The sequence below is a fragment of the Caenorhabditis elegans genome, chromosome X (assembly GCF_000002985.6).
Source record: "Caenorhabditis elegans chromosome X".
Taxonomy (NCBI): Eukaryota; Metazoa; Nematoda; class Chromadorea; order Rhabditida; family Rhabditidae; genus Caenorhabditis; species Caenorhabditis elegans.
Genome location: NC_003284.9, coordinates 15,346,854 through 15,364,180, shown reverse-complemented (window position 1 = coordinate 15,364,180; position 17,327 = coordinate 15,346,854). Strand labels below are relative to the sequence as shown.

Here is a 17,327-nt window from a genome sequence, read left to right as displayed (position 1 = left end):
ATAAATAATTTTCGAAGTTTCAACAAATGAATACTGTCTTCATTCTCAAAACACCTAATTTTACATCCAAAATGGAGAAAATAGGCAGTAGGCAGGCGTACGTATGTAACTGAAAAATCGTTCAATTTACTTGCGCTTAAAAATATGCTGTACCCAGAGCCTGGCACTGTTTATACCGTGCTTAAAACTGGTCGTGCAAAACTTGAACATGGTCTACTTTAGACAGGCTTTGCCAACTTCTAAATCACTTTTAAATTTTTCAGCAAACGTTGAGCACAAGTTCTGCTCTAAATATTCCCAACTACAAAACAGGTTCTTTGGTTAATATTTTATTCCTGAACTTCATTCTTCCTGTTTTATCTACATAGGACAGGTTAGCAACAAAGAATAAAAATGCGAAAAATGACAGAAGCTGCTTGTTTTTGTGAAAAATGAAGGAATATTGAAGGGGATGGGTGAACAGAGAAACTGTGACGTTGTACCACCTAGTACGGGGAATATAGCACAAAATTTCGAGAGAGAGAGAGGAAGGGGAGTGGAGAAGGTAAAAACGTGAAATAAGAAAAGAAAAAAAGGAATGAGATGGACTTTATGTACCAGCAACTAGCATATACTTCAGAATGTGAACGAGAAACTACGTTGAAGTTGGAGGTGTAAACGTTTTAAATAATTATTTTCAATATTCAATTGAGAGGTTGAACTGTAGACTTAACAATCGTTGAGTGGAATAGCTTAACGGTCGTTGTAAGGAAAAATGAACACATTAATTTTAATGAAGTACTTTTAAAAAATAATTTTTTGATTATTTTCAAAGTTTAATTTTTTAGATTAGAGGGGTGGTTTTGAGATCAACAAAATAAAAAATAAACTATAACGAAGAGTCAAATATAGGTGGTTTTGATGGCATTATGCAACAACGTCAAAAAAAATGTGAATGAAGCTGAATAGAGCTCAAGCTCTCGACTTGTTCGGGACTGCACCGGAGGTCAGGAGTCGGATGTATAGATTTTCGCGGACATTATTCGTGTCCTCGTTCTGGGTGGAACTACACAAAAGGTCGACTGCGGTGTCTCCATGGAAGTCGGAGAGATTTGCCAACTCGGTGAACGTGTCTTCGTTGACAACGGTTTTTAAGAACTGAAAATTTTAAATATTTATTTATTAAGGAAACTCGAGGAAATTCGGAACTTACATCTAAAAGTTCCACGTCCATCTTGTCGACAGCATGATGTACAATTGTCTTTCCAGTTGAAGTTTCCTGAAAAGAGCTGTATTGGTAATCATCAAAAGCACATAATCCACTTACAGCAATCGTTGGATCTGCTCCAGCCTTGATGAGCATTTCGATGATGGACTTGTTGTCAATTTTGTGCTGTGTCTGCTCATCCATCATTCCATGCATTTTAACCGCACACAACAGTGAAGTTTGACCATCATCATTGGTTTCATTCACACGAATCTCTCGCTTGCTGAGCAGGGCCTGAAAAATTGAGGGGTACTGGTTTAAGTAAAATTTAAGTGAATGAAGTTGAAAAAAAATAACTGTACTTTCTTCTGCCTCTGTGCAGTTACGGGGAAGTGTATTAAAGCACACTTATTTTAAAGTGTATGTTAAAAATTTGGGTACATCACAAGTTGTTTTTTTTACATTCAAGTGGTTTTTCACAAAGTAAACTAGTGATCCCATGAGGTTGCCGGACTCACGGCGTCACTCAAGCCTCATGTATCCGAATGTATAGTGCGGCGCGAAACCCCGAACGTGTCGGTCGCTTCCACACAACATGCTACTGATTTCACGCCAAACTGCGGAACCCGGAACGTGTCGGCCGCTCCAAATAACTACTTTTCGCACGTCATCGCATACACGCCGCGCCGCGCGGCATTGGTGTGAGACCGGCGTGAAGGCGGCGTGAAGGCGGCGTGAGGCCCGCATTTCGCGCCACACTCAGCTCGGAGCTCTAAAGTAAACGCTGAATGTTGTGAAAAAACTAGAAAACGCCAAGAGAAAATTTGAAAACAAATTGACATGTGTGATCTACAGAAATATTCAAAAAAGTTTTCAATCGTTAAACATAATTACGACGCAATGTGAGATCGTTTTCTATAATATAAAAACGTAGCACATATTTAAGTTTTAGCATACAATTAATTGTTTTCAGCTTTGAAGGATAAAGTTTGATAAAAAAAATTATGTGGAAAAATATAACTCCTAACAATAAAACTCCACTAAAATTGATAACATAAGTCATGTTCATTAAGTGACATCAAGACTAAAAATTGATGTTTCCGAGGATGTTACAAGGCACATAAACGTTTATATAATCGTTACAAAAATTCAATAAATAGCTTTCACGTGTGAATTTTTGTTTCGAATTTCAAGTTATTCTGAAAATGACTCCCGGTCACTACAAATGCACGCCCTAGATTTTCAAAAAACTGATTTTTGACTCCTAGATTAATTCATGATTGAACTGATTTCTGAAGTGTACAAAACTAGTTTCCTTGTTAGTTTCCGGGTTCACTTTGCAGGCTGTTTTCTTAGTCATACTTACGTAATGTGATGATAGGAAAATTTTGTAAACGATTACCTCAACCATATTGTTCATTCCACGAGCTGTGGCGAAATGAAGTGGTGAATCTCCAACTGCGCGAGAGCTACGACTGTTTGGAGAAGCTCCAAGCTCAAGCAAGTACTCAACAACCTGAGAAACGAGATTACTGATTTTTTTAAATATTGAAAACGCTTACCTCAATGCTTCTTTGCAAAACCGCGACATAAAGTGGTGTCTCTCCAAAGTTATTGCTCACATTGAACACATTGTCGTCGTTTTCGTTCATCGTCTTACGAAGAGTCTCACACAACGCGTAAATTTTACCGAGGTCATTGTGAGCTGCAACAATATGGAGTGGAGTGTCGCCATCTGCATCGCGGTTAGTAAGCACGTTCTTCCACTGAAAGAAAAAAATTTTTAAAAAAATTAATTTTTGTGAGAAAATGATCAAACGAAAAATAAAATATTACTGTAGTGCAGGCCCAGTGAAATCCAGTTGCAAGATCGGATTCAGGAATAATAGCGTTGAGACGCTGTTTAGCTGTGATTCCATTTTCGCTAGTGCGAGGACTGAGGCGGGTCTGGTTGAACGACGGCGTAGTTGGGCCACTGAAATAATGCAATTGTTGATCGTTGTGTCTTCTACCCAAGCTGCTAGATCGACACCTCTCTACGAAGTTCATTGATTTGACTAGAAGTGGTGATGATAAGACATCGAGTAAGGAAAAGGTGTTCCGTGATTTCAAAGCTGTCTATTTCTCAACGCAAATATCAAAATCTTCTGAACTAGACGCGGAACTTAACAGGTACCGGTTTTCGTTTTTCTTTCGTTTTTCGTTTCATATCTAGCAAAAAGTTGTAATATCGGATGACATGTTCAGCAAAATGTGTGAACTGTTATCTATCAACAATGAAACGAACCTTCTTGGGTACCACTCATTTAGCATAGAGCAAGAGTAGAACGTCTACCTGCTAGATTTTGTTTCTCCCTAAATTATTCGGATTTTGCAAGGAATATTGAGATTAATAAAAAAGGTGGCGACGAAATGGCGTGGGGTGCAAGTGGCCAAGGTGGATAGAACTGAATAAGAATACAACCAGGAAGTAAAAAACGCCGGCGACGGCCCTGTAGTGCAGAAATAACACGGTTCGATTCGACCTCGAGAAACACTATTTTCGATGGGCAAAAGTGACTATGGGGACAGCCCGAGAAGCGAAGCCGCTAATTTCCATCTTATCCGTCGTCTTACCCGGAGGGGAGAAGACTTGGGGGGGATCGGCGCACTTCCGCGGATGGCGATCATTGTCGTGATAGGGCCCCCCACGTCTACCGTAATCAGCTTTTGCAACAAAAACGCAAATTTTTTCTCGGACGTTGATCGATCAATTTTGATCTTTTACACATTAAGAAAATTGAAAATGTTATCTGCGGAGACTGTCGAATGAAAAATTCAAAGTAAGGAAAACATTTATTTATTGGAGTCTAAAGCTACATGCTCCTGGTTTATGGTTATTGAACTTTATGGATGATCAATTTATCAAACGCAACAAAAAATAGTCTGACTATTGTTTGGAAAGCTTTTGGTAACAAGAAAAAAATACCCCCGGTTTTTCGCCGAACCGCCTATATTAGAATTTTTATTCCAATAACTAAATTTAATGAACGAAAACCTTTACAAATATGCCTACTGGCCTACTCTATAGGCACTCAGGTAGGCATATTTCAGCCAACTTGGAAGCTATACTGATATATGAGTACTTAGTAGAATACGTTAAGTTGAGTTCAATCCATGCCAAGGCCTTTGAAACCTTTGATTGAAAAACTTCAATTCTGCGATATTGCAATAATATCTGATAAAACTAAGCGAGCAAAAAGCAGAAGGAACGCTCATTGAACTGACTTTAACATCCATTTACCTAAACTTACTAGCGATTTCTATATCTAAACATGTTTTATTCTGTAACTCATACTCAAATATTTGCAGTTCGAGAATAATATAGCCTATTGTATAAAAACTTCTGAAAAAACAAAACCATGATGTTGATAAATTAAAAAAAAGATGCTAGTTTTGCCACTCAAAACATCAAATTTCAACTAATACATATATAATCACAGTGAAGCTTGTTGTCATGGTGGCCACTGGCCACCCAAGTCACTTCTCTTATCTCCCAAATAGTAGCCTACCAACGTAAGTATTTAATTACTAGTTTCACTATGCACAATGACTCGTCTAGAAATTGGTTACCTGCAGGTTCCTTGTGGCACGTGTGGTGATGCATATGGAGCTGAACGAGCCGACATCGGAGACGACACCCCAGAATCTGCAGATGGTGGACGTCCTCGGATGCTCTCCTCTTTGGTGTACTGGTTCGAGTATTGCAGGATGAAATCCTGCAGACTCTCCGGCAACTCGTTATTCTCCGGGGTCAGGACGCGCGAAGTATCTAGAAGATTGTAATTTTTATAATATCGGACTACACATATTCCGGGAAAACGTTGTGTGTTCGACCAACGGAACACTTCGGAACAGGGGAAAAGTGGCGGAGAATATGAATATTTTTGAGAGATACGTTTCGCTAAAACTAATAATTGTAATCAAAACAATAATCAAACAATCGGAAAATCAAAAGGTCGCATTTAAAATATGAACACCCTTGATGTTTTCTCTTTAGCTATGATGCCTGGGAGTTCGTCTGGTACTAAAATTTTGGGACTGTTACTCAGAATATATAAGGAGTTTTTCTACATATGTATTAGGGCGGCAAATAAGTTTTGACGTATTTCGTCAAATTACGGTTTTCCTTAAATTTTATATGGGTGACTTATAGTAGGCAGAGTTGCTTTTTTGTAAAAATATAATTTGGAAAATAGCCTAAAGGTCTTCTGAACATCGCAGATCACTCAAAAGTTGAAACTCATAAATCCCCAAAGGAGTCTGGATCTGACCAGAATTGTAATGAAATGAATTGTTTGGATAAACGTATCCACTTTTTAGTTTGAAATTTCAAGAAAAGATTGAATCTGAAAAAATACAAATTTTTAGTGCACTTTACTTTTTGACTTTGATTCGCTATAAAAGTTTTGGGTGTGGACCAATTGAGTCGGGATTCACTTTTTGTAATCTACAAACAAAACTTAATTGATTTAGATATTAACATCGAAACTCAACGCCTAACCCAAAAAATCGCAAAAAAAAATTTCGAAAAAATTTTGAATTTTTTCAGATCAAAGTACCAAGATGCAGGCTGAAATAGCTGAAACTAATAAGCTTGTATATACCCACTGCCTACTATAAGTCACCCATATAAAATTTAAGGAAAACCGTAAATTGACGAAATACGTCAAAACTTATTTGCCGCCCTAATATAAGCTGATTTAGATGGAAAATCAAGCTTGACTCAAAGAGAGTAGCTGAGCTGGAAATTGGTTGCTAATAGTGTTAAAGCTAAAAATTAGAGTACCTAAGTCTTATGTTCTAATTTGATGTCAAGATTAGACATCAGAGGCATGGGGTGTTGGATTTAAGTTCGCCTGGCTCCAAGTTTTTATCACACTAAAAATTGGATAAACTTAAAATTTTTTGGATCAAACTGTAACAAGGCAACTAAAAAAAATTCAAAATTTAAAAGATTTAGGTGTCAAAACTTGCACAAAAACTACAAATGATATGAAGCGTTCACTTTTATCATCTATCAGAAACGTACAAACATCGCAAGCCGCCGTCGTATCAGTGTTCCGTACGTGACCATCGAAACACAGTGCCTACACGTTTTCACCAACTACGGCCGCGTGGGTGAACACCATTTACTACCCCCCGTTAAGGTGTTTGACCTCTCGCCCATTTGTATTTAGTGTGATCACCACAAAATGTGTGCCTATTCAGAAAACCTACCAGCAGACGAGATGTCGGAAAACGGACTCTGCAACGATTCTTTTGGACTGTGTTGAGGCGGAGATGCTGATCCGTATCCATCAGATGACAACACAGTGTCAGGAGTTGTCGACGCGGATATCGACCTGAAAGATGTGAGGTTCCTTATCAAACAAAACGTGTCAAATATCTGTTCAACTAGCAAGGGTGAATAGCTGACGATTCATGTCATCATCGCCCTTTTTTACCCCTTTTAACATGAAAAATAAACGAAAGGAAAAGGTAATTAATTCGTACCCAATCGTGGTGTCTGGGCTTAGCGACCAAGTGCTTCCGCATTCATAGCCGCTACCGTAGCCAGTGTATGCTGAAATGTCGGTGATAGGTGTTTGTGCGGCGCATCCATAAGGTATTTGGGCTGAAAATCAATTTGTTAGAGAGGCCGTTAACATCATAGTTTTTATTTCATATTTTTAAATGCAAAGTGATTATAGATACCCTAATCATTCGAGTAATGTTAGTATGAATGTTGTTAAACTAAAGGCTGAACGCTAAAAACTAAACATAACAATTAAATTGATCTACTCCAAATGCACGTAGTGCCAGGCTGTCCCATTACGGTTTGATCTACAAAAAATGCGGGAATTTTTTGTCCAAAAAAATGTGACATCTGCACGTTCTTAACCATGCTAAATCAGTTGAGAACTCTGCATCTCTGCTCGCGCATTTTTTGTAGATCTAAGTAGATCAAGCCGAAATGAGACATTCTGACACCACGTGCAAATGGTAAAATATCATTAAAAGTGGAGTAGCGCCAGTGAAAACTTTCCGAATTCACTTCTAAGCTTGACAAGGTAACCTTTTCAAAACTTTCAAAAAATAAACTTACAGTCAAAAGTGGCAATTCTTAAAAAAGGAATCCTATTATCAAAATGTACATATAAACTGACATGTGAAACGTGGCTTATTTTTTATTTTGTTTTTTATTTAAGCTCCTCCCCTTTTTTTTAATGAACTAATAAATTAAAATTTCAACGAAAGGTCAGGAATGGAAGGAGCTTAAATAAAAAACAAAATAAAAAAATAAGCCACGTTTCATATGTCAGTTTATATATTTTGATAATACGAATTATTTTTTAATATTGGAAGGGTTCAAACGTGCAAAATTATATTATGTTTTTTTATTTAAAAAAACAACCTTCGATTTAGTAAGTTCCGTCATTTACAAAGTTTTTGAAATTTGAATGGTTTCCAATATTTTGATATTTACTTGTGTTATTATAAATAGTTTTAGATAAAATCTCCAATGTCGCTACTCCACTTTTAGTTGTAGATGAATAAATGCCAGATAAATGTGCTAAAAATTTCTGACCAAAACTTTTCAGTACATCATTTTTGCATTATTTTTTACATTAACTCGAAAATAGTTTGCAAATGAATTTAGATGGAGTTTTAAACTTGGAACAAATCACTTTCAAAAAATAAATCAAATAACCTGAAGATGTCATAAGAGTGAGAAATGAATTGAGGGATGAATAGTTCTAGTTTGCTATCAGAGCACAGATTTCTAAAAAACTCGGCGATCTAAGCACGAAACGCTCTGTTACGCTGTGCTGGAAAAAAATGTGCCCCCCCCCCCCATAATTTTCATATCACGAAAATGAAATTATTTTTATGCGTTCCTATGATTTTCCAATTATTTTTTCCCCACATCTCTAACCTCTGTGATATGGATGACTTCCTCCTGTGGCAACACGAACATTGTGCACTGGGCCTCTGCCTAAAAGATCGCCATCTTTTTTCTGTTCGTCGAGTTCCGCGTTTTCATCTTCCTGCTCTTTTTCTTTTTTCATCTTGAGCTCTTTGTCATCTTTTGGCGGTCCATCTTTCTTTTCCTCGGCTTCTTCATCTTTTTCTTTGGTTTCCTGGTTTTCAGTCTTCTGAAACGGAAAAGCTTCATTAATAATAATTGCTCATTTCTATGTGGCATTGAAAAATTCATCACGTGAATGTCGTGCTGAGAAATGAAAATGAAACATCTGCATTTGATGTGATGCAAATGTCGTGTGCACTTGTCTACGTGAAAAGTGAGAGCTACAGAGTTCGAAGAAAAAATAAATGAGTCAGTACTACATCAACTACATCATTTTTGTCACTCATATTGCTCGGCCATATACCTTTTTAGACTTGCTGTTTGGAGTGAGATCAGCGAACAGAGTCACCCCGTCAAGCTGGAATTTGGAAGTTTTTGTCTTCTTCGCCAAAGCAGATGATCTGATGTTTTGAATGTCACGGAAATCCGATGGGGTTACGCCGTGCTGCGATTCGAACTGAAAAGCAAAACAAACGGATTACTGTAGTAGTGGACGTATGATCGCCTACCTTATTGACACTTTTTTGGTTCGCGTCACCATTGACGGACAGTTTGCACAACAGATCGGTGAGCTGGTCGGCGTGGCTATCGGACGGTATCGCCCGAGCGACAAGGCAGTTTCCCTTGGGGGCAACGGTTGCCATGGCTGAAAACAAACGACGTAATTTTGGAAAACATGTAGAATAGACAAGGAAGAGTGTAAAAACAAATGCTGGAAAAGTCTAGGGAAAAAAAAGAAAATCGATTGAGATTTGATATCTCTGCCGGTTGAACTATAAAATGGGGTCAAGTCAAAAAATCGATTTTTCAAGATTTTGTTGCCAACAAATTGCACAGATTTAAAGAAAAATGCATTTTTATCAATTTGAAACGATACATAAAGTAATATTGAAGCTGTAAAAAGAGTAATCTTTGAGAGCACATATGTAGCGAAATAAAAATCTTTTAATTGAAGTTTGATCTCAGCATCTGCTTTAGAAATTGAAAATTAGAGAATGAAGTCAGAATAATTTAAAAGTTGATGATTCAAATAAAAATGAAAAAAGGGACAAACCCATGTATTTTTGAGAAATGAGGTTTGAAGAACATTGTCTAAGTACATCACTTGACAGAATTAGAACAGCAAAGGACAACCAGGAACTGTAATGTTGGAGAAGAAATGTGAAGTGAAGGTAATGATGACCAGACATTATAATAATTTGATTGAAATGGAGAAAAAATTGAGAAAAAGAAAATGAGTTCTGACGGACAGAAAAAAAATAAATAAAAAAGGAAGGAATGGCTACTACTGTTTGATCTACAACAAAGAGAATGGACCATTCAATTGTTCTCGAAAAAAAAATATTGGTAAAATTCGGAGCATTGGGTATTGCAAGTTTAAGAAAGTAAAGAAAACGCGAGGAACGGGAGCAAATATTTGAGCACAACAGGGCCGAAAGGGCCGAGAGCGCGACACACACACTCACACATACAGAGATCCTTACTCTTACTTCTACTGTCTATCATTAGTGTGTATGTTTATACGTGTGTGCGCGCTTCTTTTTCATCTCCCATTTTGTTGAGCTTTTTCTTGTCTCCTTTTTTTCTTAAAGAGGAGTGGACGCGACGCAACCGCGCCGCAATGAATGCCCGCTCCTCGTGGTAAACGTGGGGAAAAAGAGAAAAAAATATGAACAAAAAAATAGAGCGAGAGATGATGATAGAGAGAGTCAGAGAAAACATGGGACGCCAATTCTCTTTCATCCCTTACTCGCTTTCTTTCTCTCTCACTCTCTCTCACTTGAGACTATTTTGTCTGTGTGGATGTGGGGGATCCAAAGGGAGCGCCCCCTTTTTCGAAATGGCGTCTTTTCTTTTCTCTGCCCACCTCGGCGTTTGCCGTGTTGCGATTGTGAGCGGCGGGGCGAAGCGGGCGCGTTGGCCGCCAGTCGCGACCGAAAATTTTTGTTCCTGGTTTGGCGGGCGACTGAGAAAGAACTCTGAAAAAAGGAGACGCGCATCACACACGTAATGTGGTTTCGAGTCAATTTCTTTTCTCGCCTCTCCATCCACCTTCATATTGTTGACAGCGAAAAATGAAGAAGAAGAAGAAGAAGTTCCTCCCTCGAGCGACTTAGCCCTAGAAAAACAAGAAGGTTCACTCTAATGACAAAAAATAGGCGTGACTTGGCATCACAATGTTGAAATCGAAGATCGGTGGGGAGAAAGATGACGACGATTCAAAAAATATTTATGAAAATATCTCCAAAGTTCTCATGAACTCGAGCAAATGAACTACATAATTATCAGAGTACATACATAATTCGCAACGCAGTATATGGTCTGCACCAGACTTGGTATTTAAAGGAAAAAGTTTTCAAAAAGTTTTTGTCAACTTATTCATGTACAATCTTAAATGCATAAATTTACATAAAATAATTTACCTAAACATGTCTCTCCGATGTTTTTAGTTACACCATATTTAATAAGCACCTTTTCGACTGTTTCGCTACTTAACAGCTAGACTGGAAGAGCGAAGGATATATTTAAAAATACAATAGGTGTTTAGCAAAATTAAATTTTAATAAATTAAAAGACGATCCGTTCTTCGAGTGCTATGCACTGCGGATCTGTCAGGTAAACTGCCTGGTGGTGCTCCCACTGGGCTATAATTTAAGCACCGTCCTAGCCGGGGGCCAGCCTTGTATTGCTACACTTCCCAACAAAGGCTGGGTGAACCTAGGGGGTGAGGTCGGACTTGAACTCGTGACCTCCAGATTGCTAGCGGCCACCATTACCGACTGAGCTATCTGCCCCGCGAAATTTTTTTTGACAAAAAACAAGAGAACAACAACACGAGCTGCCAAACGTGAAGAAGTAGAAGAACATAACTTAAATTAAAGGTCGTGTTGAATATTTAAAATTGTTAACTCGTTGTATACATACAAGCACTTAACATTTACCTATATTAAACGTAGTTTGATTTTTTTCAGATAGATAATAAACCCAGTGAATGCCATAGACATAGTTGGAAAATTTGTGATAAGAAAAGTTTGGAAGAAACTGAACAGAAACACATAATCTGACGAAGTACTGGAATTTACTATAAAAACAATAAGAAGAAAGACTAACCCCAAAGTGAATTTGACACAACAAGGAACTAGTGCCTTAAAGTTCAATGCTTTTACAAACAAGTAAAAATAGAAGAGTTCATTTTTGGGGTATTGTTCAGAAACCGCGCAATACAATGGCGACTGGACTAAAAAAAACGAATAAAATATATTTAAGACCGAAGAACACATCACGCGCTGAAAAACACAATGAAATCGAACAACGCGTGTAACACAGCAAAAAAAAAGCGAATAACAAGTGGACATATTGTGCAGAAATTTCAGTACTGTCTGCTGATGAAAAATCATCGTGTCAGAATTGTGTGACAGAGAATGATAACTTTTTCAGTTTTATGTGAAAACATATATGGTAGTTAAAAAAAATGATGATGAGACAACCGGGAAGCAAAAAGAAATGGGAAAATGGAGAATGAAAATCAAAAAATAATACATAGAACAAGATCAGTTTCTGAGAAGATCATATATTGAAAGTAAAGGAACTAATCCAGTTGGTTGTTTATTGTTAGTGATGATGTCAAGGTTTCAAAGAAATCACAAGCCTTTTGTGTTCTTGACAAACCACAACATTAAAGAATAAAGATTGCCAAACAGTTTTGTTGTTGGAAATAGGAAAAATTGAGAAACAAACTTTTGAGTTTTGATGACTGTTTTTTTTTTTCAGGTTAGTTTTAGATTTTTATCAAAAAAAAAACTCAATAAATAGGATTGTTAAATGAAATGTGAGCGAATAATGAAGTTATCATGATTTTACAGGCATGTAAAGATTGAACGGAAAATGAAGGTAGATATGTATTTATGCAATCTGGCAAACAGTCTAGAAATAGGTAGGTAGGCATGGGGTAGGCACGGAGGAAAACGTGTATATGTTTTACAGGGAAGTCTTGCATACACCAGAAAAAATGTTTGGGACAGTTTTTTTTTCCCACAGACATGAAAATTTCAGTTCAACAACACAGTATGTACAGTGACGTACTTGTTTTCGATTTTTACGTAGTTTCTTCTACAGTATAAATAAAAAGTTGGAAAATGAAGATAAAATTTTTTTTTCAGAAAACATTATTTTGTTTCTATTCGTATGTAATATTTTTTAAAGAAAATATTACAAAACCATGAAACCTGCAATTTGTTCAAAAAATAGAAAGTTTTATAAAAGCAAGAAACAAAACTAACAAAATCATGCCGTCAATCCAGAGATCACACTGAATACACTGCGGCTCCACTCAGTTTGAGACTCGGATAAGCACGAATCTCGACTTGAAACTACAAAGTTGGATTATCACAAAATGATTCATGTTTTTTTTTTGAAACCATGTCGTTTGGGATTGTTTATTTCAAACATCGAACAGAAACTGTTTTTAAATCCTAATTTAGCCTAAAAATGTGAGCAAGAGAAATTCTTCAAAATCTGACGGTATTTAAAAAAAGACAAGGTTTTGACATAAAACAATGCCGCCAAAATAAGTTCCCAGAATAGATCAATTCGGTAGATGTTTTTGCTACATATTTGCAAACTTTTTTCAAAATTTAGGCACAACAATTAGAAAGGAGTATTTCAAGCCGTGATAATAACAATGATCTACTGCTTACGAAAAATGCGATAATTTACTATACTCTAAGATTTTCTACTAAATTATTCAATCTTTCGAACTTTTGATGACTTTTCAAAAGCAAGTCCTAAGGACGATTGAAAATTTTGAGAACTCCCGCCTCAGTGCCCTTGACCTTTTCTGAAAACAACTACATAGAGCACAAACAACTAGAAATGTTAAAGTTCTTTTTGTCCATCTTCCAGATGAACAATTCCTTTTCAAGATCAGCCGCCTGGAAGTCATTTTCGTTCTCGATCAGCTTCTGATTTACTATGTAATCCAAAAAGTTATTTTTCCAGGGAACTAATTATTTGCGGCCTGGTTTAAATTTTCGTACACTTATTGAATTTTTTTTGTTATTAAAAGCTAAATGAAAACATATAGTTATATTAAAAAAAAAAAATATTAAAAAAAAAATAAATAAAAATAAAAAAATATATTAAAAACTGGAACCCGGTAATAACAAACTTTTTGAATATCAGATTATAAAGTTCGCATAGGGGAGACAACCAAAATGCACATTACGGATAAAAGTTTATCGCAGGGAAAAGAATAAAAATATATGGGGAATATGTTTCATGCATGAGACACTTTTTTTATTCGGAAAAAAATCTCGATTACTATTTTGTCATAGAAAACAGAATAAATTTTGAAAAATGGCAACTAACTTCAAACATCAGGAATGTTCTGAAAAACTAATTCTGAAAAAAATGTGCTCTATCAAAAACTCGTGCTGATTTTTTTCCGGCAACAGGTGTTTTATGCTAGAAACTAGAATTTGCTGTAAGGAATATTGAAATATTATTTCAAGTTACAAGTACCTATTTTTGTGTTGTATTATATTTTGCATGTTTTAAACTTTGAAGGTTTGCGTCAAATAAAAACAACTTTTTGAACAATGAGAATAAGTCTTAATAGGAAACCCTAAAAAAAAACATTTCGAAGTAGTCAAAAAAGTTTTCAATGGTGGCTTGAAATTTATAACTAAGCTGGTTTTTTTTTAAACATGGACATAGGCAAGTTGGCAGAATGGGATTTAAGGCAATTTAAATCCCATTCTTTTAATACCATATTTTTTAAAGTCATCAAACAAGTCATTCGGCTCATTCCTAAAGTCATAATTTGAATATGATTCGTATTTTCGAAAACTTTGGTAATGTGATAACTGACTAGATTTTTACAACTGATTCACGAAAGAGGGGAAATAGAGGAACACTCTTTTTTTCAGAAACCGGTGGAATTCGAATTAGAGTGTCAGTGGAATAGTTGTTTTTGATGATTCGATTCATGTAGAGAACCAAAAACGCCAACGCGGAACTGAATTCAAATTAGACGCAATGTTTAAAGAATTAAACAACATTTGGCATACCAGGAAATTGGAGATCGAGAAAAACTAAAAACTTGCTTCGAAAAATTATTAATTCTACTGAAGACTTCTCTAGTATTTATGCACGATGATGTTGGAAAATTGGCAATAGTTGAGGCAGGAGATTTTCTGGAATGGCGCGACGCCAAAGTCCATATATTCTCTTTTGCAATACTCTCTAACCTGATGATGTTTGAGCTGTAAGTTGCTCACTTCGTAACCATCAAAGAACTACATTTGCTCATTCCAAGTGTTCTAGACACCGATATTATTTCTTACCCAGTAACTGGCTAATCACGCAGTTTGATATGTATGTCTGAAGTGCTTATTAATCTTCGAAAAAAATTAGACAAAATGGATTAAGTGGAAAACATTAAAATTGAGTTCAACCCAGTGTTAAAACTCAAAATGTAGAAGAAAAGTATGCAAACTAGATTGATATTGAAAAAAAAACTAAATTTTTTGGTTTTTTTTCCAATCATTTAAACCCATAACAAGTATCGCTATTTTACTGTTGAATAATATTATATAAAATAGAAATAAAAGTTTTTATATTTTCTGATAAAAAATTAAAATCTCAAAAATTTTGAAATCGTACTTCTTGCCCAAATTCTGCTGGAAAACAAAAACAACAGACATCTTCTGATCTTTGTTTTAACACATTTTCGATGTTTTTTGTTATATGTATTATAACTAGAAAAAAAGAACATACCGTATATTCTCTATTAGAGCGGCACCCTAACTTGCCTTTCGAAAATTAGAGCGGCAGTCTCTATTAGTGCGGCACCCCCTATCTTGGTTGCGAGAGCCACCTCAATTATTCGATTTCTTCGATGGTATTTTTGTTCATTTTTGAATGAATTCATAAATTTCCATTAAAATATTGAATTTTAGTGTCTTTATGAGGCAAAATTACACAATTTTCATGAATTTTACCATAAAATATAAGGTTTTATTAAGGAATTTTAAGGTTACTACTCTCAAAAGTAGTAACCTCAAAATGAAAATTAGTTATCGAAAATTAGTGCGGCAGTCTCCAGTAGAACGGCAGTCTCTAATAGAGCGCACATCGCGAAGGGCCCGGAAATTAGTGCGGCATGCCGCTCTAATAGAGAATATACGGTATCTAAAAACTATTTGAACAGTTACTTTTGCGGATGATGCTTTCATCATTGTGGCTTTTGCGGGAAAGTCGAAATATTGCACAATTGGGCGGGATTTCATTTGGAATAATTTCGCCGCTGATGAGAACTCCGAAGCGAATGCTTGTCATTTTGTCATTTTGAATTGAATTTACTATTTTTAAGCAATAGGGAAAACTGCTGAAAGTGTTTAAAACGAACAATTTTCAATAATACAACACAGATTTAGCAACAAAACCCTTGAAGTAAGTACTAAAAATATTTTGACCAACTTTCAAAATGTAAGTGGAAGAGCTAAATAACTGACACCTTTTGAGTCTAACTAATCAAATTGACAGTTATTTTTTCTAATTTTTTTGTAAAAATGTAATTTCTGTACTGGCCTTCATATCTGAAAAGAACGAAAAAACCATTCAAGCTCAAAACTAAAAAACTACCATTCCGGTTACTATAATCCCTGGGTGCTATATTCATAAAAAGGATTTACTAAAATTCTAATTTTTATTGCAGATTTCCGCCAGGGTTAGGTATTTGAAAAAAATTCCTGAAAAAAAATGGACCCCTTTTTTAATTTTCAAATTTTCCGTTGTTTAGTTGTTTTTTTTTATGGATCACGATGTCATCAGATTTTTGGATACATAATGATAGATGCTTGCGTTTCTCGTGGTGACACAAAGACTATGCACAGCTGGACTTGACGTCATTGTTTCCGTCGCCCTTTGGCCTATCCCGTCGTCGTTCATTTGCATTAATGAGTGCCGTCCATTCACAGCAAACAATCTGACCACTGAGGGATAATGGAACGCCGAGAGAGCGCCTCGGTTTAACATGACGTCATGTTTATTACAATGAATTATAATGAGGTATTGATGGGGTGTTGTCGAAAAAAGAAGCACGGTGGTCTTTTTTGCAGATGACGTCATTGAGGAAGTGGAGATGAAATAAAGTTTCAATTGAATACTGCTAGTTCAGGTCATAACTACTACTCGAAAAATATGGATATGATGCAATTGCTTGGGATTTTAAGATTCAGATTACAGTTCCCGACTTTACCATTGAATTCAAAAATTTATGTAGTTTTCTTTGAGTTAAAAAATACAGAAAGCATTGTCTGAAACTGAATAAAAAAGAACGTGTTTATAAACAAAAAAAAACAATTTTAGAAAGTTTTTTGCACGGTTATAAAAATTATACCACTTTCAGCCACCTTATCTCACGTACTACATGTCTGAAAACGTTTCCCATTTACGATAGCCTTTCATTAAAAAAGTGTCAGAAAATATTCCATATACCGTATTTTCTCTATCAGTCTTGCATGCAAGACTAATTTTCAATTGGTCCGTTAGGGTGCAAGACTATTAGAGACTGCACTACTATTTTTCAAAGGCCATATAAATTTGGGAAAGAGACTTTTTTTGCAGAAAACTTAACAAGTATTGAAATATTGAAAAATTCAAATTTTGTAAATTTATATTTTCAATTTATATAGGTATTTAATTTACCCAAAAAATGGCAAATTTACTAAACAAATATTGCAGGCCTGGAAAAAAAGGGTAACACTGTTCAAAAATTGTAAATTTGCAAATTTTTGATAATTTCAAGGATGCGAATACGCGCTAAAAACTGAAAATACTAAAAAAAAATTTGGGAATTTTAATTTTGAAAAAACAAAAATCGTTTTTTCACCAATCGAAAGTTAGTCTTGACAGTCTTGACTAATTTTCGATTGGTGAAAAAACGATTTTTGTTTTTTCAAAATTAAAATTCCCAAATTTTTTTTTAGTATTTTCAGTTTTTAGCGCGTATTCGCATCCTTGAAATTA

At 35.7% G+C, this 17,327-nt stretch overlaps 1 protein-coding gene and 3 non-coding genes across 4 annotated transcripts; 2 read left to right on the top strand and 2 right to left on the bottom strand.

Annotated features, from left to right (window-relative positions):
- Positions 1 to 319: 319 nt before the first annotated feature.
- nfki-1 (ANK repeat-containing protein nipk-1) lies at positions 320 to 8,943 on the bottom strand. Its single transcript, NM_078139.5, has 12 exons — positions 8,807 to 8,943; positions 8,602 to 8,754; positions 8,145 to 8,364; positions 6,722 to 6,842; positions 6,446 to 6,570; positions 4,799 to 4,997; positions 3,023 to 3,161; positions 2,749 to 2,952; positions 2,589 to 2,702; positions 1,307 to 1,480; positions 1,193 to 1,258; positions 320 to 1,137 (listed from the first exon to the last, which is right to left on the bottom strand). The coding sequence occupies exons 1-12, from the start codon at positions 8,939 to 8,941 to the stop codon at positions 952 to 954; spliced, it is 1,836 nt and encodes a 611-aa protein (NP_510540.1). The 5' UTR covers positions 8,942 to 8,943; the 3' UTR covers positions 320 to 951.
- On the top strand, positions 3,630 to 3,720 carry C33A11.5. The gene has a single exon (NR_072732.1). It is a non-coding gene; the product is annotated as an Unclassified non-coding RNA C33A11.5 (non-coding RNA).
- Positions 8,944 to 9,980: 1,037 nt separating the features above from the next.
- Y15E3A.13 lies at positions 9,981 to 10,099 on the bottom strand. Its single transcript, NR_072731.1, has one exon. It is a non-coding gene; the product is annotated as an Unclassified non-coding RNA Y15E3A.13 (non-coding RNA).
- Positions 10,032 to 10,142, top strand: Y15E3A.8. Its single transcript, NR_072730.1, has one exon. It is a non-coding gene; the product is annotated as an Unclassified non-coding RNA Y15E3A.8 (non-coding RNA).
- Positions 10,143 to 17,327: the final 7,185 nt, after the last annotated feature.

Coding starts and splice junctions, on each gene's coding strand:
- nfki-1 (NM_078139.5), bottom strand. CDS start 8,941: ATGGCAACCGTTGCCCCCAAGGGAAACTGCCTTGTCGCTCGGGCGATA. Junction 6,571..6,721: donor AGCCCAGACACCACGATTGG/GTACGAATTAAT, acceptor CACATCTTTCAG/GTCGATATCCGCGTCGACAA. Junction 1,259..1,306: donor GAGCAGATCCAACGATTGCT/GTAAGTGGATTA, acceptor AGCTCTTTTCAG/GAAACTTCAACTGGAAAGAC.